Below are 27,728 nucleotides of genomic sequence, written 5' to 3' on the forward strand. Positions count from 1 at the left end.
TTATCTGGTGACGGGTTTTGTGTCTTAATTTTAGTTTTCAAACATAATTTTAATTTTCAATTTTATAAAGTCCTGTTTAAAGTTTAAATCTTTATATACTTCTCAGTGCCAAATTGCTAAAGAAATGCTTCCTCTCAGATGTGCATACTTTAATGCTTGAGATGAAATGATAGCAACTGATACGTACTGCAGACAGTAAATCTGCTTTCAGTATTTGGAAATAGTGAAGTGTTGACAACAGACAGGTGGCAGATTTTGTACGAAGACCTTGCTTGACTTGAATTTCAGTGTAGTTTGAACTTGTGGCATGGTTTTTATCTCATGATTAGAGGTTTTTCTGCTTTGGAATATGAAACTGATGTGCATGGCTGAAGAAAGTTGCTGTTCAACATTGAAACCGAAGCATTAAGAAGCCAACATACACCTACTCGTGAAAGAAATATTTTTATTTTAACCAGGCTTTTAAAAGGTTGTTTTATCTTTTGAAGATAGTTTAGAAGAATCAGGAGATCAATTTTATCTTGGATGTTTCATGAATTTGTGCTCATTTTTAATTATTCTGTCTCTTGTACATCTTTGTACCGCTATTGTTGAGTTTGGCTTGTTTGAATAAGTATACTAGTGCAGGAAATACTGCCTCAGTCTGTTCAAGTGATTGTACAGGAGACCTTTTTCTGGAATTTTTACATGAGCTAGGTGTCAGCCATGACAGTAGGTAGGGCAGTAGGTAGCTGTGAGATGAATTTAAGTTTCTTGACTGAAGTGTTATTTTGTTGCTTATAATTCCTGTAAGCTGTAGTTTATATTTATTAATCATTAACAATAAGACAAACTAATAATAAGTTCATAAAACAGCATTGTTTTTTGCAACTGCTGACCTTTGCAATAGCGATCTCAAAGATCTTCAACTTCAGTTTCAGATGACAGTGAGCTGCACACAAGTGGTACCCTAAAAGCATCAGAGAAGTCAACAATGGAGCAGTTGGTAGAAAGAGCCTGTTTCAGAGACTATCAACGTTTGGGACTAGGGACCATCAGTAGTAATACTTCTCGCTCAAAAATGGAATACTTGAGAATAACTGCACTGAACAGAATGTATTCACTTTGCAGAAGGTAAGTTTACCAATTCAGACAAGCGTTTGGAAATAAAGGTGGTGTGAGCATAGTGAGGTGGTAGGTGGTGTGTTTCAGCAGTGATGACAGTGACAGTGGGTCATCTCCACTGGTCCAGGTTGTTACGAGAGTGTCATGAAGGCTGTTGTTTTTGGCTGATGAAAACATATAGCTAATGGTGGTGACTATGTTGAAAAAATGGTGCTTGGTAGCTGAGAATTTTCTCTGTCAAGTAGTGTCAATGTATCTGTTGCAGTTTCCATATAAATGTAGGAGGCATTACTTTTGGAGCAATCTAGATACGTTCGGCCTGAAATTATAGGATTTTTTTTTTTAATTGCTTTCAAATTTGAGAGCAGATTTAATTGTTGTTCTGTTTTTTTTTTTTTCCACTTGTCAATACAGTTACCCTGGGCTTCTGGTAGTACCTCAGTCTGTTCAAGACAGCAGTTTGCAGAGAGTTGCTCGCTGTTACCGTCACAATCGCCTACCAGTGGTGTGTTGGAAAAACACCAAAAACAGTTCTCTTCTACTTAGATCTGGGGGCTTTCATGGCAAAGGTGTTGTTGGCCTCTTCAAATCCCAAAACACACATACTACGGGTGAGCTGGTGCAGCCAGGTTTTATTTATATATATATATTTCTAAACTAAATAACGTTTGTGTGCATATGTATATAGAGAGAAATTTTTATTAGTTTATTTATTCCTGGAGGAAATCAGGGAGATGGTTTAATCAAAAGTCCCAGGATATGGATGTTTTTCTGATACTGTAATAGTACAGTATAATGTATGTCAAGAATCAGACCATGAATAGTATGAAGGTAGTTCGAAAATGTCAGTTGAAAGCTAAACAGAGATTATGTATAAACTAGATAGTCTTCAGTAAAAGCTGCCGCCTGCCAAATGCAGTGCCTCAGAGAATAAAGTGTCTTATTTTCTAATTCTCTGTCTGCCTGTTAGATCTAATGAGTGTATATAGTCAATTTTAATTACAGAATCACAGAATGGCCAGGGTTGGAAGGGACCTCAAGGATCATGAATCTCCAACCCCCCGGCCACATGCAGGGCCACCAACCAGGCTGCCCAGGGCCCCATCCAGCCTGGCCTTGAACACCTCCAGGGACGGGGCATCCACAACCTCTCTGGGCAGCTGTTCCAGCACCTCACCACTCTCTCTGTAAAGAATTTCCTCCTGACATCCAACCTAAATCTCCCCTCCCTCAACTTAAAACCATTTCCCCTTGTCCTGCAATTATCAACCCTTTCAAAGAGTTGATTCCCCTCCTGTTTGTAGGCTCCCTTTAGGCACTGAAAGGCTGCAAAGAGGTCACCCCGCAGCCTTCTTTTCTCCAGGCTGAACAAGCCCAGTTCCCTCAGCCTGTCTTCGTAGGGGAGGTGCTCCAGTCCCCTGATCATCTTTGTGGCTCTCCTCTGGACCCTCTCCAACAGCTCCCTGTCTTTCTTGCACTGGGGGCTCCACACCTGGACGCAGTACTGCAGATGGGGCCTCACGAGAGCAGAGTAGAGGGGGACAATCACCTCCCTGTCCCTGCTGGCCACCCCTTTTCTGATGAAGCCCAGGATACCATTAACTATTATATAAAATACTAGAATAAACGTTATCCATTAGGTTTTCTGATGTCTTTCAGTGTAATATTAGTTTTATTTTTATCTTTCTTTTGTAAAGCATAGATCTGAAAGATTCTCTTTGGGTCTTTTTATTAATTAAATATTTGTCAGACTAGTTAAATTTTCAGAAGAATATAGCATATTCGGGCAAATTTAGTTTTGGAAAGGGCATGAGTCAACTTTCATCATTAACCTGCAATATGAAGGACATTTCTTGTGACTGCCTGAATTTCTGTGTCTTATGCTGATGGTTGCTTGGGAGTTAATTTCATTCCAAAAGTGAATTTGTTATGTATTGTATGGTTTGCCTTAGGGAAATTTTCAAAAACTTAACAAGCATGCTATGCAAATAAGTGCAAGTTGGATATAGGTAGATTGAAGACTCATGACAGAAGATAGCTTGATTTACAAAGTCCTTCAGGTGAAATTTTGCTTTTTTAAATATCTTTGTGAAATCATCATTTTCATTATTTTTGAAGAATATTGTCTGACACAGTATTTAGCTGCATCTTTTTTTGTGTGTATCAAATTCACCTTAAAAATCACAAAATCTCAGAGATATTACAAGAAAATCTTTTTATTTTTTTCTTTTTTTCCTTCAGTCAATGTCTTGACTGGCTGTCAATGTTAACTTTTGAATCACTAGTCCAAACATTCAGTAGTATAGCTTTGATTTAGTGCATCTCTTTTCTGTTCTGCCTGAATGTATTTTAATTGGAAGGTAATACACTGAGTTTTATATAATACTTTTTTTTTTTTTTCTTGAAAAGATTCTTAAAATGTGCCAGTGAAGTACTACCAGTAGTAAAGTAGTAATTGCCACACTTGAGCTTTGCCAGTCACTCCACAGGCTTTAGATGTGAATCTGAAGCATGATAATTCAAATGCTGGTCTTATCAGCTGGCTCTTTACTGATAGTCTTAGGTAAAATAACTGGCCAGCCATCTTTAACCTGGCATAAATAGACTCAATTCCAACAATTTTGTAGAGATAGTCTGCAAGATATACAAAGACAAATACTTCCATATTCTCTGCAGTAGGTTAAATTTCTGTGAGTGTGAAATTGTGTGAATGAGTGTGGAAGAGTCTTCCAAAACAAGATCACAGTCTCTTTCAGTGCATTTCTTATCTGTAGTCTTGTTGTTGTTGGTTTTTTTTGTTCTTTTTTTTTGCAGTTTTCTCTTTTTAATTTTATATAGTTTTTTATATTAGCATGTCACCCTCATATTTCTGGTAGCATGTTAGGAAGCAGTCTGTTTGACACAGTGTCTGGTATGTCAGATGTTAGTTTCCACTTCCTTTAAAAGAGGAATTGGAGACTCCTCAGGATGTTACTGTGAGGGTAATAAAAAATGTTTATACGATACTTATTTTTAATGAAGTTGAAGCTTGGTGAAATAAAACATTTTGAGAAACTGATCACTAGGGATAGTTATGCACAGGTGAATATATTTGCTTCAGCAGGAGTTGTGTACAATGCAGGGTCTGTACTGAAAATGCACTGTAACACAACCTAAGACAACAAAGATAATCTTAAATTCAAGTTGGTAGGTACATACATTCCTTAGCAGAGATTCTGTAAAAGATTTTTTATCCAGCAGTTCTGGATTGATTGACAGAAATGAAATGGACTTGCTGCCAATTAATGTTTATGGCCTTCTGTTACATTGTATGCTAAGCAGTTTTTCATCTTTAAAAGGCAATTGAGATCAATTGTTTTTATTAGAAGCACAGAATTTATTTTCTGGAGAAACTATGCACGGTAGTGAATTGTTCTATGGAACTAAACCATATGCAACAGAATTGTATTTTTCTAACTTCTGTTCATAAAAAATTATTAACAGATGTCTGAATATGGCATAGAGAATATATTGGTCTTTTCAGAAGTTCCTTTAAACTTGTAGAGTGGTTTCTGAATTCCACTTTACCTGTTTTGGAAATTAATTTGCAGAGTGCTGCAGTGCTGTAGTTCCAAGCATGACATTCTACACCTAAATACCAAGTGTTGGTCTTCTGCCATGTAGGAAGTCCACTTCTGTTTGTTGTACGTAGAAGCACTGTTTAAGAGAAGAGCTTTCTTGATACAAGCAAGGGTTGTGCCCACTTATGTCTGTAATGCAGTAAAAGCGTAAGCAGTGATGTCTTTTAATATAAGTGTACTTTGAGTGGGTAGGCAACAAATCTCGAGGAACCTCCACTTGTAGTTAAATAACCTGCCTTTACTGTCTGAGTATGATTTTAACTTATTTTCATTGAAAAAAACTGTTCTGCCTGTTCACTACACTTATTATTTTTTTTTAAGGCTGACATTTACTGAGCCCTATCACAAATGTACAAATGTTGCTCTTTATTCTGAGAGGGAAGAAAAAGTTACATTATCTTCATTCTGTTTTTGTTGACCATTGCTGAATGATGAATGTTTCAAATGGTTACCACAGGGTAACAGACTCTTTTAGAAGCTTAGCTTTGTGAAGTGGAATGCAAGACAACATTGCTGGGTGTGCTCTACAGCCAGGTGATGAACATCTGGGCATTCTTTGTTATCAAAGAAATGGCTTTTTGAACATACGATGAACAAACCATGAAATTTTCAATGAATTGTTTTACATAGTAAGCGTTTTCTTTTTCTATTCTGTGTACTTATAAATGTACATGTGTTTTAATGTTTTCCGTTCTTCCTGTGACTCTATTTAGCTCCTGCTTCTTTAGAATCTTCAAGCAGTATAGAACAGGAAAAATACCTTCAAGCCTTACTGAATGTGATATCCGTCCACTGCAAAATGAATAGCAGTAATACTCTCACTGTTAGACCAACAATTGCTCTGTCACCAGGTAAAATTGTTTTGTGTACTGTTTTTGTGTTGTTAAGTCAAAAAGTGAGAAGGGAATCTTCTTGGATTTGGTGTTAGTTCAATTTGTCTGATATGAATTCTATTGTTTCTTTTATTGCTACACTTCTCAGGTAGTTTATTCACTCTTCATTTTAGTGAATGTGTTCTCTGTATGTAAAGGATGTTTTTAAATTTTCCCAAAGTATTCTTCTATATTCTTAATCTGACAGTAAGTGATTCGCAGCCTCAGTCCTTCAGAATATCAAGATGTAAGAACTATCCAAATTGGCGGGTTGTTTTTTTTACATTATCACATGAAACAATTGCATTATATACAACATAAGACAAAAATGCACTTTGATGTGCTATATAACAAACTAAACACCTTGAAAACTCTATGGAATAAGAGACTGCCACCCTGAAGAGACTGTGGAATGCTACTCTATTTTTTATATTTTTTTATATTTTTATTTTTATACTCTGTATCTATTTTTATACTACATAATTAGAAAATACAAGATTGCAATGTTGGATTCTACATAAAGAAAAGTACTACAGCAGCAGTGGGAGGCATATGGGCATTTTCATGTGTTACATGTAGTATTTTAATGCCATTTCTGCATAGAACTTTACTTGCAATGAAAACCCTTTCAAAAGACATTACTTAGGTAAATATTTTATTTCAATTATTATATGATGAAACTTGATAAGGTTTATGTGAAAGTATCCCCACAGTCTTAAAAAGAAAAGAATGCAACTTGAAATTGTGCCTGTCTTGCCATATCCAATTGGTGGAAATTTGTGTAATAGACCCAAACAGTGGCTTCTCTTGTGAAATGACACTGTTTCCAAAGTGTGGATGCTTTGCTTCATGTATTATAAAATATGTTGATTGCTTATTTGTATCTAACATCTTCATTCTGTTGCCAGTGTATATATCTGTCTTAAAAAAATGTATCAGAAGTAGAAAATTGGCAAGAATTATCTGTATTAAGGGTGGAAAAAAAATGTTTTCATCATTTATATTAAGTTTAGTCTGAGTAACACTGTAGTGTTTTTAATCTTCTATTCTTTTTTTTGGCTGACTTTAGGCACTGAAAGGAGGGCTTCAAGAATGTCTACTGTGTTTAAGCAGGTAGTGCCAGGACATTTGGATGTAAATCTATCCAATAGCTTTGCTCGAGGAGGTTAGTAAGACTAGCTCAAAGTCTTAGCACCTTTGTTATTTGAAATAGTAAGTGATGTTAGTGAAATTAAAAGTAATTAACTGCTTACAAATTTATTACATTATAAAACAACAAAACAGAAATTACAGATTAGCCTCAATCCATAATATGATATAAGGATCTAATTTTTGTTTTAGTCCTTCACTTACCATTGAAATAAAGGTTTCATTTCATGATGGAAATTAGTGGAAAAATAATCACTCGGGAGTTACATTTTTAAATACCTTGTGATTTATCCATAGTTTTAATTTACTTGAATTGTATGACCTAAAAAGACACATTTTACATTCGAAGTGAATGGACTTTAGAACCTACAATTCTGTAATTTGTAGCAGCCTGGCATTTGACTGAAGGTTAGCTGACACTTCAGCAAGTTACAAATAATCTAAACAATTTAAGTAAAGGAAGGAGTTACATTGCTGTGCCTTCTTTGGGAAGGTGTCATTTTTACAGGAAACTCCCCATGTGATTTCCAGCTGCTTTTCTAGTCTAATGAATTTATGATCATCTTTGTGCACTTACGTACCTAAATCAGTGTGGTGAATTCCCTAGGTACATTATGTATTTGTTAGAGCTGAAGGCTACTGAAGAAGTATTTTTACATATATAAAAGTTGCTTTTCTTCCTTTATGAATCTACTGGAGTTCATGGAGGTGAAAAAACAGAGAGATAGCAATCAAATAGGTAAAATGCCTGGGAACCAGAGAGGAGCTTAGTAGTGTCTGGAATTGTTAGAGAAATTGGTGGCTGTGCACTACTTCTTGTCAATAATGTAATAGTGAAAATGTTGTTTTGGTTGTTTCACAACCAAACAGCAGATGTTTGGTTGTTTTCCATTTCCTCACACTGGGGCAGAAGTGCCAACAGCAAAGTGCCCGTGAGAACCCATGAAGATGCCCCAGATGAAAAAAAGACAGAAAGGATTACTGAAATTACCTGTTTCTGGGATTAGAGTTTGTTGTTAATGTGATACAGTGAGCTTCTCAGTGAGGGAAAAAGAGTCTCAAGTCAGATGTTTTTTGTTGGAGATTGTCTCTTGGCTAGATTTCAGCAGTAATCAGGACAAGGGCAGGAAAGTCACCTTATATCTTGCTGGACTAATGCCACACCTGCTCTGAGTATCCCAAAGATGTAACTATAGACCAGTATCTGCAGTCTGTTCACAGTTTAGCAGGGGTACTTTGCTGAAACATAAGAATGCTTAACAAGGACAGTGGGAGCTCTAGTGAGGGTGAGAAAATGACAAGAAAAGGGAAAGGAAATATTTTCCTGTAAAGAAGCAAACATGAGGGTTTTTTTTTAGGTTAGCTAACAGAATTCTTTAAGAGGAAACTATACAGTACAAGCTAAATATTAAACCTAAAATTGTTAATCTCAAATAAGTGAAATCACATGCTCTATTATCACTAGGATTTTTGCTGCTTTTGCAAGTTACTTACACTGTGCATGTGAAGTTATGGGAACAAACTTGTTTTATGCAGACAGTCTAAAGTGATTCTTCTTTGTATTCCTCAGAATAACTCAAAAAGCAGCAAACAAATAAAAAAATGCCACCAAATGCTCATCACCAAATAAAAAACAAAACGAAAGCAGTGAGAAGAGCTAATTACTTTATCATAGCAGGCAGCTTGTTAATATCCTTCATGAAAGTCAGAACTTCACTCAAAACAGTATACCTTTCCTTACATTACTTGATAACAATAGTGTGGTTCTAAAGAGCAACAATTGTTACCTGGCACTGGTGTGTAATTAATAGACTAAAATGCTTTCTCTGTATGATTTGCTGGAAAATACTAGGATATTTATAATGAATAAATATAGACTCAGTCATTTGTTTTAAAAGCAGGATACGTTGTCTTTGAGTATGTTTTAATAGAACATTTATATAAAAGGAAGTTGACCACGTAGACGTGGCTTTAGAGCCAAAAAGATCCTTGTATGCTCTGATAAGATTTCCACTGAATATGAGTATTCATGCAAGGGATGTGGGGGGAACTTTTTTGTCTGATAGATATTAGAAGTTCTCTAAATTATATGGCCTTACACAGTCCTTTAAGAATTTGTGTAGGTGTATAGAACTAACATCTTACGTTCCAATTTGATTTTAAGGTCCTTTAAGTTACCTACTTACAATAGACTGAAACAGCTTTTAGAAAGTGTGCTGCAGTGCGGGATTTTTAATTAAGCTATTTCAGCTGGTGGGAAGCTTTCAATAAAGGATTCAGCTGAATTATGTAATTATTGAGTATCCTTTGTTATTATAGATTATTAAAAAACCACCTGATGGCTGTGTTATGTGTTTAAAACCACTGCAATTGCAGTGAAAATACTCCTTTTTGATAAACAGATCCTTCCTTCCCACTTTATGCTGGTTTTCTATCTTGACTGATGTTTTGTCTTGTGATGACTAAGATGTGTACTATCTGATGTATAATGTACTATAAAGGAATCCAGTATGTACTAGATCTTTTGAAATTAATACGTAACCCTTTTCTTTTCTCCTGCAATGTGTCTTGCTGCAATGTGCCTTGCTGCAATGTGCATTCCATTCCTCCTCCTTCTGTCTTTACTGTTTATCTGCCAGTGCTTGGGTACAGAGATAAATGTTTCACTCATTCCAATCCCAAATCAGCAACTAAGGGAAGAGTCCATCAAGGTACTGTATTCTGTGTCCTGGATGCACATTCTTATTTACTGTGTCCATAACCACTACTATATTTTAATATATGCTAAAGCAATGCTGTCACAGAACCTTAACTCTAAAAGCATTAACAAACTTTGAGGGTTTTTAGGCTTATCAGATTTTTACATTATGGTTTTGTTATGTTTTGGGTTTTTTGGTTTCTTTTGGACATTGAATGCATGATGAAAAGACGGTTAATAGCCACACACTTCAGTATATTATGACTTAGTAATATTATGATCTCATGCAAAAGAACATACACTTTTTAAGTTCTTTCAAAAGAAAGTTTTTCTGTGCAAAAACAAAAAAGAGCAGCAAAAAAGCATTTAATACTCCTACTGCTTAAGTAGAACACTTAACAAATACCATTACCCAATCAGTGAGCTTCCTTTCCAGAATTATTGGTATTTTTCCTGACCAGGGAAAAATTGATTATGCCAGATTAGGAACTTATGATAATATAATGAAAATGAAAGACCGAATAAAATGAAAACTAGATGATGGTAACAAAAAATGACATACTAGGCAAAGTTAGAAAATAGTTATCCATCAGTGGTACATATGTTCATCTGTATGTATTTGTAGCTAGTTTTGTTGTTTTTGTTGTGCTACAGGCATTGGTAGAATGTTAGAAATGTATGCACTGTTTGCTGGAACTGATTTAAATTTAAATTTAAACTGATTTTTTCAAATCAGATGAACAGGACCTTAATTCTTTTATTAAATGCTTGCTGTGAATTCTGTTAGTGTGATAAAATCTTCTTTCTGTTGATTGTTTTAGTCCAGTGGAACAAAACTTTGCAGTAAACACACTACTATATGGGGTGTTTTATAAAACTGGATGTTCCTGAGATTGAAACTATTCAGAACTATTAACCAATTCTTAAGTTTCTAACCAGTCATCCTTAGTTAATCCTATTCATTTGATCACATCTGATACCGGGAGCCAGTCAGGCAGACAAACTAAACTCTGTATTACTGTGATTACTGTGTAGAGTTATTCTTAAAATGCAGTACCTTGCACATATCACATTGGACTTGCAAAAACGGTCATACAAAATCCAGAAAATACCTACTGATCTCTTCTTGTGAGGCTCAGTAGGCCTTGACAGTCTGGTTTGTTACTACTTTATCCGAAGTTGAAATCACAGAACTTATGGAAGCATAAAGAGATCAGAGCACGTCTGTGTCGTAGGAATTCCCTCTGGAAATAATCATGTAGCTGCATCAGCAACAATATGCAACCTAAAATGTTGAGGGGCTGAGCTTATTAGGTTAACATAATGCCATTCAAATGCAGCTGTGCTGCTTTCAGATGCAAACCTGTGGTTCCATGTCCCACTCCGCTGTTCCTTATGTGTATTCAAGATCACACTGTTACTCTCTGTGAGACTTCTATACCATGCCCTGCTGCCGGAGTAATAGAGATCTTAGTGCCAGAATAAAACTGTAGAACTGTGATCTTCTAGGTAGACAACCTTCTCTCTGCTCTGACAACTGTACTGTAATCACATCTGCTACAATACAGTTGTGAATAACATGATTTTTAAATGTAAGGAAGTACCTTACGTTCATTTCTATTTTTAATGAACCATTAGACATGGTAAAATGAAAAAGAAAAACCATGGCATTCTACATTTTAATCACTCTAGCTGAAGGGCAGATATGGAATACTTTATACTCAAGTGTAATATTCAAATTGATCATTGTATATTTGTTTTCCATTATAATAGGTTACTGAGCTTGTTACTAGATTGTGTATGGTGAAGGGAACACATGTATTCTAGAAAGAAGGGTATTTTAAGTGATAGTATCTCCATTTTTGAGGGACGTGATTATATGATATAGTTGGACATCCAAAATAATAAGGAAAATAACAAGGAAATAGGAGAATTTTTTGTCTGTACTTCTGAAAAGTACCCAGCAGTTTCATTTTCATGTAATTAGTTTCTTGCTAACTGTGGCTTATGTTATCACTTACCAATTTCTCTACAGTAGAAAGCATTGTTTGATTAGAATGACAGTCCATTAGGATGATTTTGGCTATTTTTGGTATGATTTCTTTCAAGTGCATGTCGTTCATTGCATCCTATGATGAATGTGAGTGATGTATTTAAACACTGTTCTTTCTAAATTATGTTGTTGCGTATGCATTAATAATTAGCATCTCTTGCCTTATACAAATTGTTTCTAAAGTATTTTTTATCTTAATGAAGGTGTATGGGCCAGTCTTCGTTCAAGCAACCGATTTATCAACGCTCAGACTCCATTCATTGATGTTGGTGCAAGACTTGCAGGGAAAGATAATGCCACTTCCTACAGTAGCACTTTTTTGCAAAGTCAGCTTTTGAGACGTCAAGCAGCCCTGTATATATTTGGAGAAAAATCTCAGTTACGGGTAATGGCAGTTTTATTTTTCTTTACATAGTTTTCATTTGGCTTGATTTTGATAACCCTAACATATTTTAACAAACAAACAGTATTCTAGATAAGATGGATGGATAACACTCCTTAAGGTGTAAACTTTCATGGCTATTTTAGGTAGTGTTCTCAACACGGACGTGTTCTCCTTTTAGTTCCATTTTGCTGTGATCTATATCGCTATACAAATAGTAACAATTAATGCCCTAAAACATGCTGGGAGTTAGAAATCATACTTTGCAGTTACATAATACAGCGAAGTTAATGTGAATAAAAACTTACTATATTTTTTTAAAGAGCTATACAACAGGTACAAACTCATGTAAGTTCTGTCACTAGAGTCCTGCTTGTCACTTTTCACAAAGTGCTCTAAGAGATCTAAGAGATATGAATAAGAGATATGTGTAATATAATGAGAGGAATGGAATGGCTTTCCTACAAGATAAAGTGTTTTCAAACTGGAAAAGACATAACTAGGAAGGAAATGTTTTGCAAGGCAACAAAATGTCCAGCAACACCTTCCTATTTGAAAATCACTTTGTCTTCACTGTTTCAACATTATTGGCTTAGCAGGAAGAAGAAGCAGCAGACTTTAGCTCTGTTAAGTTTAGCTGCTGAGATAAGGACCCTGGCAGTTACCCCTTTCAGAGGCTCTTCAGAATTATTCCAGGGCAGTTACAGTTCTCTATCTATATGATCCTGCTTTCAGAGCCACAGTTAAATGCACTTAAATGCATACTATCATTCAGCTGCTCATCTGATTTTCAGCTGAGTGATCTCACTGTGATGTCTAGTTTGGGAAAAAAAGCCCAGACTTATTTATAGTTTTTCCTCATGTATTGGAATATATTATGAAGCAAATGGAATTTTATTAGTGAGGAAAAGCAGTAAGTCAGGAAAGCATTGTTACTGTGGGTAGTGCTTAAACTCACATGAAACCAAACTGATGTGAGTAAGACTAACTCACAAGTCTGCCCATCTGGATTTGCTTACATGAAGAAGTCCACAATGTCTGCAGTTTTGTATATCTTTTTGAACTTTTTTTATAAATTCTAATATTTTGGATGCAATTGTTTAAGAAACAGGAAACACATGTCCCCTGTATGAAGTCTTTACATCTTTTCAGAAAATATTTACAGATTTTTTTTTTATAATCTCTACATTTAAAAATTGAAAAAACCACTTTTTTTTTTTTTTTCCAAGTACAAACACAGACAACATCTAATGCATTTTGTGAAATATATAATATAGAAAAGCAGTAATTGCTAGGTAAATGTATCAGTATTCAGTTCTTTCTGAATTTATGTTATTTCTGGAGATGGAAGAACGGTGCTGTATCAGAACAATAAATCAAAAAGCTAAAATTTTCAACAGACTGTCTTTCTAATTTTCTTCTGTACTTTGAAATCTTTTTATATCTTATTTTACTCTAAATTATATTGCATATGTATCATAGCATATCACTTTGTATCACTTTTATTTCATCTGCTACAATTGATTTGTAAATTCATTTTCCTTTTTTTCTTTCATCAGACAGTACATTAAAATGGTTCTTTTTATTAGGTATTTTATTCATATTTAATTTGAAATTCAGTGACTTTATAATATAATTAACATACCAGTAATTTACAGAGGTACCCTATTAAGTACATAAATGAAGCATCCTAACTTCGTATGATGCAGCATAATAATATAAGAGACAAAACAGAAATTTCCAGATTAAGCATAATTCACCATTATTAGAATAAATTGCTGTTACTAAGAAAGCAGTTTATTTTCCAACAGAAGTTTTCTGTTCTTTTGGATTGCCATTTACATCTGATTTCCAAGTGAATGTTCTTACTGAAATTTTCAGTCAGGTCTTCTCATATCAATTTTTCATCATTGCATGATATCTTTTTTAACTATAAGCCTCAGAGGGTTCTGGCAAAGCAGGGCTTCCGTGAAGTAGAGTGAAACGTGAGAAATTCAGCTAGGAAAACCACACATAAATCGTGGAAATTGCATCAGGTATTCCCTGAATGCTATTCTGAGTTGAAATAGGTGCTTTAAATCAGCAAATGCCTCACTTTGCAGTGACTGCTGAAATGAATCACGTTATTTGCAGTTATGAGGGTTCTTTTTTGGTTTGAAAGTTACATTTTTTTATGTGTTACTGAACTACTAGAATTTGTCCTGCTGAACTACTAGAACTTGAATTAGGATTTGAAGTATTTAACAACAAAGTTGGCAAGACTTGGAGATTTGACAAGACTTGTGCTGACAAGTATACTTTTAAATTGCATCTGCTTTTGTCCTTCTCACACAGGGCTTCAAACTTGATTTTGCTTTGAATTGTGAATTTGTTCCTGTTGAATTCAGTGATATCCGACAGACAAAGGCAAGCTTTAAAAAGCTGTTGAGAGCTTGTGTTCCCAGCACTATTCCTACAGATTCTGAGGCAACATTCCTGAAAGCTCTTGGGGAGTCAGAATGGTTCCCACAGGTAATTTATATGACAGGTATTTCTACATGCAGTACTGCTTGCACCAAATAAATTTAAGACTCTTCTGACAGAGAACCTGTTGTATTTTAAACAGCTGTTCTTTGCTCTTTGTAATTACTTTGCATGCTATCAATTCTGTCATTACACAGGTGTTAATTTTAATGCTACCATAACATTTGCAGATGTGGGAGGTAATTTTTATAGCATTGTTTATATAGACTGTCTCTCTATATGGAACATATAAACAAGTAGAGATGATCATTTTTATTTATGGTCTTGGTTTTTTTAACAGTTTTTTTCTTATTCTATATATTACAAAAATTAGAAAAAATGACAGACAATAAATGCACCTTTGATTTTAAAGTTGATATTCTACCCTTAATATATGTTCCTACCTTGAATTACCACGTTTTGCTGCATAAATACTCGTCAACAGCAAATAATCCTTGAAAACAGAATAGGCAGAATACATGCAGGTAATTTAGTGATTTCAGTAATTATGCATCATAAAATGTACTTCTGGCTGGAACATGCTTCATTGCGAGGAATGACTTGACTCCTCACATTTAAGATATGGTCTTTCCTTTCGGAACGTAGGAGCTGATCATTGAAATGTCTGACCCCTGCTTTGTCAATGAAAGGGAGAAGTCTGGAGACATTAAGGTCATGATGACCCCACCATGTGAACATTTCCAGTCACAGAGCAATTGAGCAAGCTAATAGGTGTAGATAGACGAAATGAATATCACTGTGATGAAATAGACACGTCTCTATAGCAGCACAGAGATTAAGAAGAGGTTATCACATTGGAGATACACTCAAGTGTATTTGAGAGGAAAAGTAACAGTGTAAGTCTTTGCTCAAGATTAGATGACAGTACTAACTGTGATTCATTACCACGACATTTCTGTGGTGAAAATTCCAGGGTAGGTGACTTATGCAATAAACTTGATTTATGACTGAATTTTCCCATTTTCTGCTAATCCTGTGAGCGGACATAGATCTGTCATCTGGAAACTTCTTTTTGTTGTATTGATCTTTCCTCTCTAGGTAACAGGAGTTGTGCTATATTGGTTTTAACACTATGTAGGCTAAATAGTTCTTTATGAGGATTTGAATATGGAAAAAATTCAACGTATATTCTGAGTACTACTAATAAAAAATAGTGTTCTTCCCTTTCTTTATATTGAATCTATGTAACCAGATTGCATACCAATTTCTTTCCTTAAGGACAGCAAAAAAAATAGTCTTTCTTCTAGTCTATTGCCTACGAAAGCATAGAACAATGAAAGAACTATTTGATTTTCAGTGCATTATGCTTTTTATAAATAGTCTTTTCCTATTAAAAATTGCAAGAAAATAGTTCACTTTTAGTTTCTAGTAATGACTGTGTGAATGTTCAGAGTTGTTAAATGTCTTCTGTTAAGTTTTCATGGTAACGTTCATAGGATTGGGGTGTTGTTTTTTTTTAACAAAGTGAAAATCCATCCTATTTCTAGTGTTTCTTCTTGATCTTTTTTCTTATTTTCTCCAATTTAATACTGTTCTCCCTGAGTTTCTTTCATGTGAACTTACTTTTTTCTGTGCACAAATGGTCTTAGATGTCTTTTGCCATTTTTGCTTTCTCCCTTTCCTTAGGCTTTCATATTTTCTATGTTGCTATTGGATTGTATTCAGTGCACTGGAAAGAGCAGTTTGATTCTACTATAAAAAAGGGAAAAAAATTACTGCCTACATATAGGATATTATGTTACTTACCAAGAATGCATTCAAAGTATGAAAGATATGGTAGAAACACTGTAGGTTCTCGTTTTAATAGTAATGATGTGAACACTTCTCTGTAAGGTAAAAACATTCAAATTCACTTAATTATTTCAATTTGCTTATAACCAATATGTTTTAAATCTCATTCAAGTATATAACCTTTCCCAGAGAAATTACTAACTCATCTGCTTATAGAATTTTAATACCACTAAATAGCATTTATCAGAATGCAAATAATGAACCTGTCCTCTTTTCACACGTTTTAGCCAGTCTTACCAAAAACAGTGTGAGAAAAAAGATTTAATCTATCTGAAAGTGTTTCCAGATAATAGAATTTTCCTTCTTTTCTTTTTTCATTAATTTCCGACTTCCAAGAGAATGAACATTAGAAATATTTTCTTCTAAGTATCTTACATTTGTTCCCCCATCAAAGTATTGAGTGACTTTATGTGACCATAACTTTTCACAGGAAAAGACTGTAGTGTTAATCCCAGGTTGGAATTTCTCTACCATAAATCTATCAACTGAGTTGTTGCCATGCTCCTTTTTATGACAACTATTTATTGCAGTGTTCATTGGTTGTAATGGTTCCTATCTCAAATATTTGCATGGTTTTGTGTAGTTCTGAGATTGTTTTTTAGTTTTCTGGTCTGTTTTATCAATAATTTATCTATACTATATATGTAGATTTCATTATATAAGTTTAATATTAAATATGAAGAGATTGCATTTATTGATAATATCTAGACATGTCTCTCATTCTTCAATTTGTAATATTATGTAGCTTCATAGGATAATGCAGTTGGGTGTGATCATCTCAGAGCTCCTAGAAAATGGTTCTTCTGTTATGGTCTGTTTGGAAGATGGCTGGGATATTACTGCACAAGTAAGCTGTTATTAAAACTTGAAATAATTAAATAGTAAGAAAAACACTAGGCAAGACTTTTTTACATGTGAGACTGATAATTTGATGTAAGATTAATAAAACTCTGTTGTGGCAACAAAAAAGAGACTGGAATATATGAATTCTTGTGTTTGCAATTTACTTCACAGAAGAGTTCATTAAAATGTTCCAGAGGCCCTGTTGACTTAGAATTCTAAGGCTTATCTACAAGATCTGAGTTTCAGTACCTGATCATATGTAAGAATGAAAGCTGAAAGTTGTTACTACAGGTTATTTACCTTTTTAAGCACAGTACACTTTAACACAGAAGGGAAGGAGAGGAATTCCTTCTTTGTTATTTGCTTTCCAGAAATGGAACACATACAGAGAGAAAACTAACTGTGCAAAAGTGACAGTAATACATCTGTTGCAAGGACAGATTAGTGGAACAGATAACTTTGTGAAATATGCTATAAATTACACAATTGATACCTCACTTAAAGTGCACTGTGTTCATAACTTCATAATCCAGAAGATAAACATAGATGACAATAATTCTAGTGAATAAAAACATCATGTACAGCCAGCATTCTGATCCTAGGTAAACAAAATTATAAGGGAATGTAATAATCTTGCAATCATTGTCAAACAGTGAAGAATAGAGAAAGGCACATCATAGCTGGAGGTGGGAGATGTCTGTGCTGTGTTTTAACATCTTCAGAGATGCTGTCTACAAGAACAGGCTGAAGTTGTCTGGCGAGGACGATAGTGTGGCAACACTACCAAAGCTGTAGAGTCATCCTTAGGATCAATTCTTTAATGCTTTCTTTGCTGAAGTAGCCAGTACTATTTTATAAATAGTATTTTATTAATTATTATTATTTTCTATTGTTTATTTTATTAATAAAAGTGGTTTTATTTCAAATGTAATTCAAAATTGTTAAGCATTTTCATGATTTCTGAATTCTTTAGTTGCACAGGATTGGCTTTTATGATTATCATTAAGACCCAATTTAATTAAGGCTCTTTCATGTGAGATCATATTTGTATTGTGTTATAAAAGTATGTAGCCTACCTGGTAAAGTACTTTAATTGAATTTATATGGAGGCTTTTGTTCCTTTGAACTGGAAGCATATGATGGAATATTTATGTAAGTTACATAAAGTGGTTTCATTTTAACTTATGTCATTCTTAACATAATATGTCCTGTTTTGTGATCTAGGTAGTATCTCTGGTACAGTTACTCAGCGATCCCTTCTATAGAACACTTGAAGGCTTCCGAATGCTGGTGGAAAAAGAATGGCTCTCTTTTGGTCATAAATTCAGTCAAAGAAGTAATTTGTCTCTAAATTGTCAGGGTAGTGGATTTGCGCCTATTTTCTTGCAGTTCTTGGACTGTGTGCATCAGGTAAGTCCATCTATATCTATGTATAGATGCTGTTATTTCATCAGTCATAGATAATGCTTTGAGGGAAGATTAATAACCTTCTTCTCCAAGTTTTAATAAAGGGACTATGTTTCACATGAAGAAAAGCTAGAAAATGAGCATCCATACAAAACAGACCTTCTAAGGGAATGGTTGACCTTAATGGGTATTTTAGTGTGATTTATGCAGAGATTTCAATTTGAAGTTTTTTAAGCTTAAGACTGGCTTCTGGCAGTTTGGAATACTTCACATTAGAAGAAGAGATCAAGAGATTTTTCATACAGTAGGTAGAAGGCTTTTAACTCCTTGTGCTTGACTATGCCCTCTCGAGACACCTTGTACCCAGCCAATTCTGGAGACAGAAGTATGTTTAGCCTCTCTGTAGTGGTCTGTTTCAAACTCGTATGCAGAGGAATTATGGATTGAAATTATGTTCTTTCTACTCAATGCATTCCAAAGTCTGTTGCTATTACTTTTAGATAAGCAGAAACGTGTTGCTAGCAGCACCAAAAATTCAGTGGAAGGACATTTATGCACTGCTTACACTCTGGTGAATAATCTGTACTACTGAGGATAATTCAACCTTTGTTTTTGATATTGTAACATATTTAGTAGAATAATCAACTTCATCAAAAAATTGGGTTGGTTTTTGGTAACTCCACTTCAGCTCCATTCCCCATCCTCATTTGTAGTTTATTGCAGACTATAAGGACCAAACTATGCCTGTAGAAATAAATGATGATTTCTTGAGGTAGGATTCTTAAAAGATAATTGCTGTAGGCCTATTCCCAGAATAAATTAGCTTTTGAGCTATACATTATTGGGCCCCAACCTAGTACCTTTCTTCTAAAGAGAGGGCTTCTTGTGGGGCAACCAACAAGAGCAACCACTGGATGTATATCAACAGCCTGACACATGTTGTACTCCCAGTAAGAGCTGGAAGAACAAAGTGACCATTACTACATAAATAATAACAGGTCACTTTTCCCATTGCCAGTTGATTTGTCCAAGATACTTGATCTGCTTCCAGGATCACTTCAACAACAGTACTGCAGTCCATAAGTCCTCTTGTTCACTTTTTTAGATCTTGGTCTTATATACAAACAGTGTTAAGGGACAACAATGGAGTTTTGGAGGCATTTTGGATGCAAGACATGATCCTTTTCCAGGAATTTAATTGCAGACTTGATCATCAAGTACATTATTACTTAGGAAGTCTACTCTTAGGAGCACATTTCCAAATATACAGGATGGTTTTAATGAAAAACAAGTGGTAGCATGGAAAGAAAATTTTGTAGTTCTTGGAATTCTGCTTTTCTCATGCTGTTAAAGTTCTCTGCTCAAGAGTTCGTACCTAAGTAATGCAATTTTCCACTTCTGTAGTTGAAAAAACAAGCAGGTTTCTAGGGGTCCAGTAGCAGGACCCAAAAAAGAAACAAACTCTAGAAAACTTGGAAATAATCACCTAAGTTGTTCTTATTTTTATATATTCTGCATGTGTGCAAGAAGATGAACACCATCAGTTACATGGTACAGCAGAGTAAGCATTTCTTACTCATTTCTGCTTAACTGCTTAACAGTAAATATAATGCTTTGCAGATTCTCTGCATATGGAGACACAAGATAGGAGCTTGTGTATAGCACTTCTTGTAGATGTCTTTCTTTTTCCACTTCTCATTTTTCTCACTGAAAAGTCTTGGCTTCTTGGTATTATTAACCTGCATGTAAATTGTGTGGATGATTCCTCCTCATAGAAGAAGACTGTTAAAGCACCAACCTTCTGTCTAGCAATAGACGATCATAGTGAATACATACATGGAGTAGACCCTGAAAGAGAAGTCAGCAAGTGGACTTAGTCAATTGCCCAAAGCAAAGTCCACTAATTAAAAAACATACTAAGCCTACAAACAAAAAAAATCTTTGGGTATGGAGGAATGGTTATGAATGAGTTTATAAGAAAATGAGTGAGGACTTACTGATGAACATGTTGCAGAAAAGGATCGTTTTTTATGTATTGCGACATTGAACATTATCTCCCATCTATTGTTGCTGTCTTGAAAGTGAATAAGTGATATCCTTGTTGCTTGGGTCTGTTCTAGCATAAGAAAACCTTACAGATATTTGTCATGTCTCCTTTCTTATCAATCTGTTTCCCAGTGGCTGTGGTCCTCAGGTTAATTTTTATTCAAAATGGAGAGATTGATGAGCATCAGTACTGGCATTTCTCATTCAAACAAGTTAATCCACCGCCAGTTGTGACATAAACTATCCTTTGGGGTACCTTAAGGTTATTTCTTGTTTGTTGAAGTAGAAGGGGAAAAACATCAACAACTGCAAATTCTTAGTTGCAGCGGCTACAGCAGGACAGAATAGCTGTCCTGTTGTAGCTATTGAAATCCTGAGGCCTGCCTGTTGAGTGGTTCATTCGGTTCTTTGAAAATCACTTGTCTGATGCTGTATTCTCACTGTGGTCAGATATCTTCTGTTTTTACTGAGCTGACTGGATTGCACTGTCTCTTGTTAGAATTGATTGAATTGGCATTTGATTTGAAACAGTAATGTAATTTTGAAGAGATTCCCTCAAGCATTTCCCCTTGCCATTTTGATAATTTTTAGAAAATATGAACTAGATTCTTGGAGGAATTTACCTAGAAGTTCTGCTTCAGGTGTATGCTAATTACTCAATACTTCTTAAAAGGGTCTAAAGCAATGATTCATCACTCAAGTTAAAACTATATAGTAATAGACCTCAAGGGGGGAAAAAAAAGGTGTATAGAACCCCAGCAACAGCTGTGAACTATATGCTATTGTAGATATAGCCTACATCATTTTAAACATTCTTTTCCTAACCGTGGAGACACTTCGCTTCGGTCTTACTGTAATAAATCTTAGGAAGCTGACATAAAGAACAACAAGAAACTTAACCACGCACACCTGTAGAGTAGATTTTTCCTCAAGTCCAGAGGTCACGGTCACACAAACTTTGGAAACAAATGGGTTATACAGAGCAAAGATGAAAGTTAGCATTTAAAGGATATTTTTAATTGTGGTGAGAATAGGATGTTCCATGTTTTCTTCGTGGCAAAATTCCTGTTAGATTTAAAACAGTCAGAAGTTCATAGAATAATGGAGTGTAATTTTCCTGATGTTAGAATTTACAGTGAAATGTGAAGTGGGATAAATCCCTGCTGTTAACAGCTGATAGGTATGATTCTGCTTTAAGCTGCAAGGTGCCTAAATTATTCCTACTCTGTATATGAACCTCTTAAGGAAATTTGGTCTCTGTCATGAGAACTTCCAACAGAAGCGCTTGTGAATCGTCTCTAATCTTTGTACTTTCTTGGGGGACAAGTTGGGTAGTGGAGCAATTTCATAATTTCCATTGTACTCTAAACATTATTTTTTTGTTTTTCTAAGACTAATCCTGAAATAAAAAATATATAATGTTCCTTTTAGAAAATGTTTACATTATCCATTTTCAATTTGATTTGGTTCTCCTGCATGATAAAGAAATATAATTCATCTCAGATAGGAGATTTGGTAGTATCTGAATCATCATTAAGAGGCAGTATAAAGTATACATGTTATTAGGAGGTGCATTTTACATAATGATCAGTATCTTCTGGTTTTTTGGTATTAAACTGTGTCCACGTGCCCAGGCTGCAGCTGTGTCAGCAGAAAGGTTACTTAATATAGGCCATCTGGAGCTATTAATTACCTCCCCTCTGGTGGAGATATTACACTTCCAGTCTGTTAGCTAAGGGGTTTGTGTGGATCTACATGCCTTTTCTACCAAAATGATAGAGAAGAAATGGGTAGAAATAACTGTAAATATCTTATTTTGATGGATTTGGGTTCAGAAGCAGTTCAGCCGATCAATCTGAAGTAGTCAGTATCTTCTTGTGAGGAATGATAGGGCTGTATAGGGCTTGTAGTCTTCATCCAAGAAAGGACATAGGAACACAGCTTTGAGTAACCAGTGTGTTATACTTGGTTGCACCAAAAGTAAAGCCTCCAATTCATTTTCACGGCAACTACTGCAGATACAAAAAACACTGACTGAGCAAATTCTGAGCTGTAAAACACTATTTTTCAACATAGTCTCCACCATTTGCCAATTTGTGTGGATGAGCTGATTGAGGCACTCTTCATTTCAGCTGTTCGTGGCCATCCAGAACATGGATTGTGTTTCATCTCACCATCACCACTGCTGAAATACATCCCCTACCACCTCTCTGTGAAAATGCCACTCTTTGATTTCCATAAATGTTTCAGCACGCATTGACAAATGTCAGTGCAGTGCACTGGTGCAGTGTTTTCCACATGAAGGAGTTCAATTCCACGCCTTCGCTTCCAGTGCACTTCCATGTCAGGTGCCATTTTGTCAGACTGCCGCTCTGCTACTGTCTGTCACACAGCAACAAAATGTAACAGAATATTGGTGGGAAAGTTAGACCTCTATTTCCATGTTACCAACATCTGCTTCTGACATTGTGGGCCAACATAATAAAATAGGAGGCATTACTTTCGGAGCAGCCCTTGTAGTCTCGACATAATAGGTAATAAGTCTCTGTTGAGCCAGTGTGCATTAAATATCATTTGTTAAACTAACAATACAGAGAAAACAAATGAAGCAGTGATTCCTAAATTAGAACTGCGTCATCTTGTAAGAAGTCATTGTTTATGCCAAAATTCTCCAGGTGTCAGCTGAATTATTAATGCAAAATCATTCTTTCACAACAGCAGCATCTGGTAGATACTCACTGCTTCTGGAAGGCTGAATTGGAAAGTGATGTCACTGCAGGAAGCTTAAATGCTTTTAACTTGCATGTTAAAATGCTTTTAACTTGCATGCAAGTTTTGAGTATGTCTCTGAAGTCAATGAATTAACTAAAATTGGACCAAAGAGTTACCAAAGAGAAAAAAAAAAAAAAAACAAAACTGTAGAAACTTGCCTAAGTGGTTACATTGCTTACGGTAATTAATAGTCTCTATTTTATGTTTATTTTTAATTGCTTAAGTTATTGCTCCGGTTATTTTTTCCAATGTCACATTTTTATTGTATCATTTGTGATATTAGAGCTGTATTTTATCAGGACTTTTTTCCCTGGTAGTTCAGCCATATTTTGAATTTCCACGTACTGCAGCACGTCTAAACAAATCATGGGTAGTTGTTTCTTTCCCATCTCCAAGCGTGCTGAAATCTGCCATATACAATAGAAAACAAGCAGACACACTATGTTATTCACCTTAAATAAATGCTTGAGATGATAGTTGTTCTTACTCTAAAATGTAAATCTTATTACTTATTATTTCTAGTTACTTGCAGTTTCAGAAATCTCAGAATTTAGATCACTTACAATATCTGAATGTGTAACAGGACTTCGGTACCTGTTTCTTGTTCTAACTCTTGAAATTTACTAAAATAATTACTGGACCACAAGTAGAAGTTTGGACCATGTCAGATAACAGATTACCAAAATAACCAGTTTATCAAAAAAACTTCCTTTCTTGCTATATTCCAAATAATACTTTTCCTAAACAAGGTGGGAACTATAAACTATTTGTATATGCATGGATATGTATAGGAACACACAGACCATTTTGGGATCTCAATCCAAAAGTGCATTAAGTCATTTTTTAACAGAATTAGGGTGCTCTGGTTATATTTAAATCTATTGTTTGCTAGAAAAATACTTTCTTCTTTGTAAAGGGAACTAAAAAGTTACACTGTCTTTGTAATTGACCTTGAATTTATTATAGAAAAAAAATTTTTGCTTAGCATTATTCTTACAAAACAGTGCAGGAATACAGTCATTTTTATCTGGGAAAACATGGAGATAAAGTAAGAGTGAGGATGTTAAACTGAGACAACTCATAATAGCGTAGCATTTTAAATACCTCACCATAAGCTAATATCGACATATAACAAGAAATCCTCTGACTGCACTGCTGTATATGTATTTAAGGGGTCTTTCAAGGGATTTCCCTGTCACTGTTGTAAATTAGTAGTTAATCTTTCCTGCTGAATGCACACTTGGTTGTGGGTTCGGCTGTTGTGTTGTTTTTTTTATTGTTTCTTTGCTTTTTTTTCAAATAGCACATGTGAGATGTTAAACATCAAGTTGCTTCAAATAGCCTGGCTCTGGTTTCCTTAATGCTAAATAAACATGTCTCTTTTTGAGGACCTAGTTGCATAGAGATTAGAGAAAAAAGGTACAATGGGAAAATAGGAGTGCTGGGAATAAAAAAAGGCAATATGTAGGAAAACTGCCAAAATAAAGGTATTTTACATGTTTGAGGTGAAACTACACAAATCACATATTTGAAAAGTTAAATTCAATCAGCAGTTTCTTTCTGATTGAGAAAGCTGTTTCCATTGTAATTGAGGATTTTCAGTTCACTGTCATCCTTAATTCTGAAAATAAATATTGCATTGACTTAAAGAGTAAAATTTACATTTAACACCTGAGGGCTTTGAAAGTAATATCTCATGAAAATGAAAGTTAGATTTAAATTTTATATGGGCATCAAGTACTTATTAATAATTAATGAAGCAAATTTAGCCATGAATATTAAAGTAAATGCCTAAAACTACAAATCAGGCTCTTTCTGAGGATGTTCAAGATGAAGAAATTCTAAGAGCCAGCTCTTCCCCATTGCTGTGCTCTGATGATCTTGTGTTGTTTTCTTAAACATTTGACTCTTGCTGGAGACATTCACTGAATTATAACACGTGAAAATATTAATAAAAACTTCATAAAAAATAAGTAGTTCTCTATTAAATATATGCATATGAATAATGGCAAAGCACCTCAATATGTTGTTTTGTTTCGTTTTTCACACTTCAGTATTTTGGTTCATATTTTGAGAGCAAAGGAATATGTGTTGACTAGAGGGCACTTCAGAAATGAGCTGTTCCAGTAATGGCAGATAGAATATCGTTTTCCAGAGTTACTTATGTACATGTTGTCTTGTTTGGGTCCTGAGCAGTACCTAGAACTCTGCTGCAAAACCTGCCAATTAAAATTTGATTTGCAGGAAATGACACATCGAGGAGCAGCATCTTTGCATATGAGTTTGCATGGTGTCTTATGAGTTAAAGTAAAATGATACCCAGTTTGATGACTTTGAAGAATCCGGCATTTTGTGCAGAGTGCAACATTTGAGTATAAAAGTACACTTTTGCATCATGGACAATGTGTGAATTTCAATGAATTGAATATTTTAGACAAATTGTAGAAGGATTTGTGTGCAGTTTCTTATGAATGTATTTGTTGTCAGATTTGATGAGATAATTATTTTCCTGTCTTATTGCCTCAAAATCCTTTTTTTTCCTCTGTTTATTTTTAGATTCATAACCAATATCCAACAGAGTTTGAGTTCAATCAGTATTATCTGAAGTTCCTAGCTTTTCATCACATATCAAATCGATTTAAAACATTTCTTCTGGATTCAGACTATGAAAGACTAGAACATGGTATGTGTAATGTTTTTTTATCGCATATTTTTTCTGGTTTTGTCCCCATTTTTCTGTCCTGTATTTGGTCTACAATATTTGCCTTGTTTGAGATGATCTAGTAATTGCATGGTAATACTCCAGTCAATTTCAGTTCAGGAATAGAAACTAAAATATAGGTGACAAACACACTGAATTTTCTGAATGAATGATATGCAACTGGTGGGACTTAAGAGGAAGTGAAAAAAATGAGTGTTGTGCCTTGGGTTTTGTTTTGCCTTCTTGGTTTGTTTCCTTTTTCTTTTTCTTTTTTTTTAGCAACTTATTGACTTACTTCAGTTTCCCCTATTAAGTGCTTGTTTTAATAGAAACAAAGTCCTTAAGAAACCTTCAGAGAGCACATGACATTTCAGGAAAGGGAAGCTTTTCCATCTACTGTCTTTCACTCTTTTCTTTTGAACTCTCTTTAGTGTTTCTCTTTTTTTACTCCCTACATCTGTCATGTGCAAAAGCTCATTTGCTCCCTACAAGACCTTATCTGCCCTCACAGCTCACATAAGACTTTACAACCACAGCCGAGGCTGTTCCTGGAGCTTGTTCATCAAACAAAATACTTACATGTTCTGAATTTCACTGTTTCTCATGGCATATGGTCAATCTTAATGCTTTTCTTTAAAACTGTACTAACTGTGGAACATATTGAACTTCAGAAGCCATTTTATTTCAACAAGGAAGAAATATTTTTATTATTTACCTTGCTCTGAACGAAAGATTGGAGTCAATTTGTTTCTGTCCTTTCAACCTGTATTTTTACATGGTTCTACAGCATGTCTTTTTTTTTTTTTTTTTTAAACCACATTTGTTTATTTTGTGTGGCTACATTATCAAATGCCACCTTATGCAATATAAAGTCCTGTTTCCAGTGGATTGTAGGCCTGGTAACCTCTCATATTAGGGGACAGAATCAGCTAGCACAGAATCAATGATCTGTTGAGCCAGTATAGCTGGAGACAGAAAGGGACGTTTATAAGTACCCTATTTCAATCAATTTCAGAACAGAATTATAAATATAATGCTATTGATTTATTTTTTTTTTTTAATATAAAAGTCATGTTCAACTTGTGGCAGAGTGGCAGTTACAAAGCACAGTGTTTGTTTCAACAAACTGTCTTTTGCAGCAATTTCACTTTACAGTAGATTTTACTGTAAATTCACTTTGTGAAATTCCTTTTGGCTGTGCTTTAATGTTTGCTACGTTTTATCATAAAGCTATCATTTGCTGCTATTTATTTTCTCTAGGGACACTTTTTGAAGATAAAGGAGATAAACACACCAAAAAAGGAATTTGTATTTGGGATTGTATTGAAAAGATGCACAAGAGGAGCCCTATTTTCTTCAATTACCTCTATGCTCCCACTGAAATAGAGGTATGTGTGTTTTGTTGTTGTGGGGTGGGTCTTTTTATTCATTTTTTTTTTAAGAAAAACAAAACCCTCAAACAAACAAAGATCAGGTTGTTTGCTATTCTGAGTGATTTTCTGAGTACATTTTGATATCTTAATTTGCCTAGCTGGATAAAGCATTTGGTGGACAAAATTAATCCTTCTTAATTGATTGCTGTGATGTCATAAGGCTTATATTTTCAGTCATCTTAGTTTTGGAAATTTCATTAAAGGGATGAATTCTGGAAATGTACGTATGCATGCCATTGAGGAAAACAGGGTTACTTGTTTAGTTTCTATAGTTATATGACTTACTATAAAAATGGTCCTAATTCACAGTTATGGGGAAATGAGCTTGAAGTCC

General features: G+C 34.8%; 1 protein-coding gene across 4 annotated transcripts in view; it reads left to right on the forward strand.

Moving 5' to 3' along the window:
- SBF2 (SET binding factor 2) overlaps window positions 1–27,728 on the forward strand; it is a gene marked incomplete at both ends in the record, with an annotated part of 234,361 nt that overhangs the window by 193,451 nt on the left and 13,182 nt on the right. For 3 of the 4 annotated variants that reach the window (XM_079536630.1, XM_079536631.1, XM_079536629.1), the window contains 9 exons: window positions 915–1,113; window positions 1,519–1,715; window positions 5,438–5,575; window positions 11,700–11,881; window positions 14,213–14,389; window positions 16,938–17,039; window positions 18,260–18,445; window positions 25,817–25,943; window positions 27,222–27,349. In XM_079536630.1, the coding sequence (XP_079392756.1) occupies window positions 915–1,113; window positions 1,519–1,715; window positions 5,438–5,575; window positions 11,700–11,881; window positions 14,213–14,389; window positions 16,938–17,039; window positions 18,260–18,445; window positions 25,817–25,943; window positions 27,222–27,349 (1,436 nt within the window). Of the gene's footprint in view, window positions 1–914; window positions 1,114–1,518; window positions 1,716–5,437; window positions 5,576–6,665; window positions 6,762–11,699; window positions 11,882–14,212; window positions 14,390–16,937; window positions 17,040–18,259; window positions 18,446–25,816; window positions 25,944–27,221; window positions 27,350–27,728 lie in introns of all 4 variants that reach the window. The other variant, XM_079536628.1, reaches the window with a different exon arrangement.

Source organism: Tetrao urogallus (genome assembly GCF_951394365.1).
Source record: "Tetrao urogallus genome assembly, chromosome: 6".
Lineage (NCBI taxonomy): Eukaryota > Metazoa > Chordata > Aves > Galliformes > Phasianidae > Tetrao > Tetrao urogallus.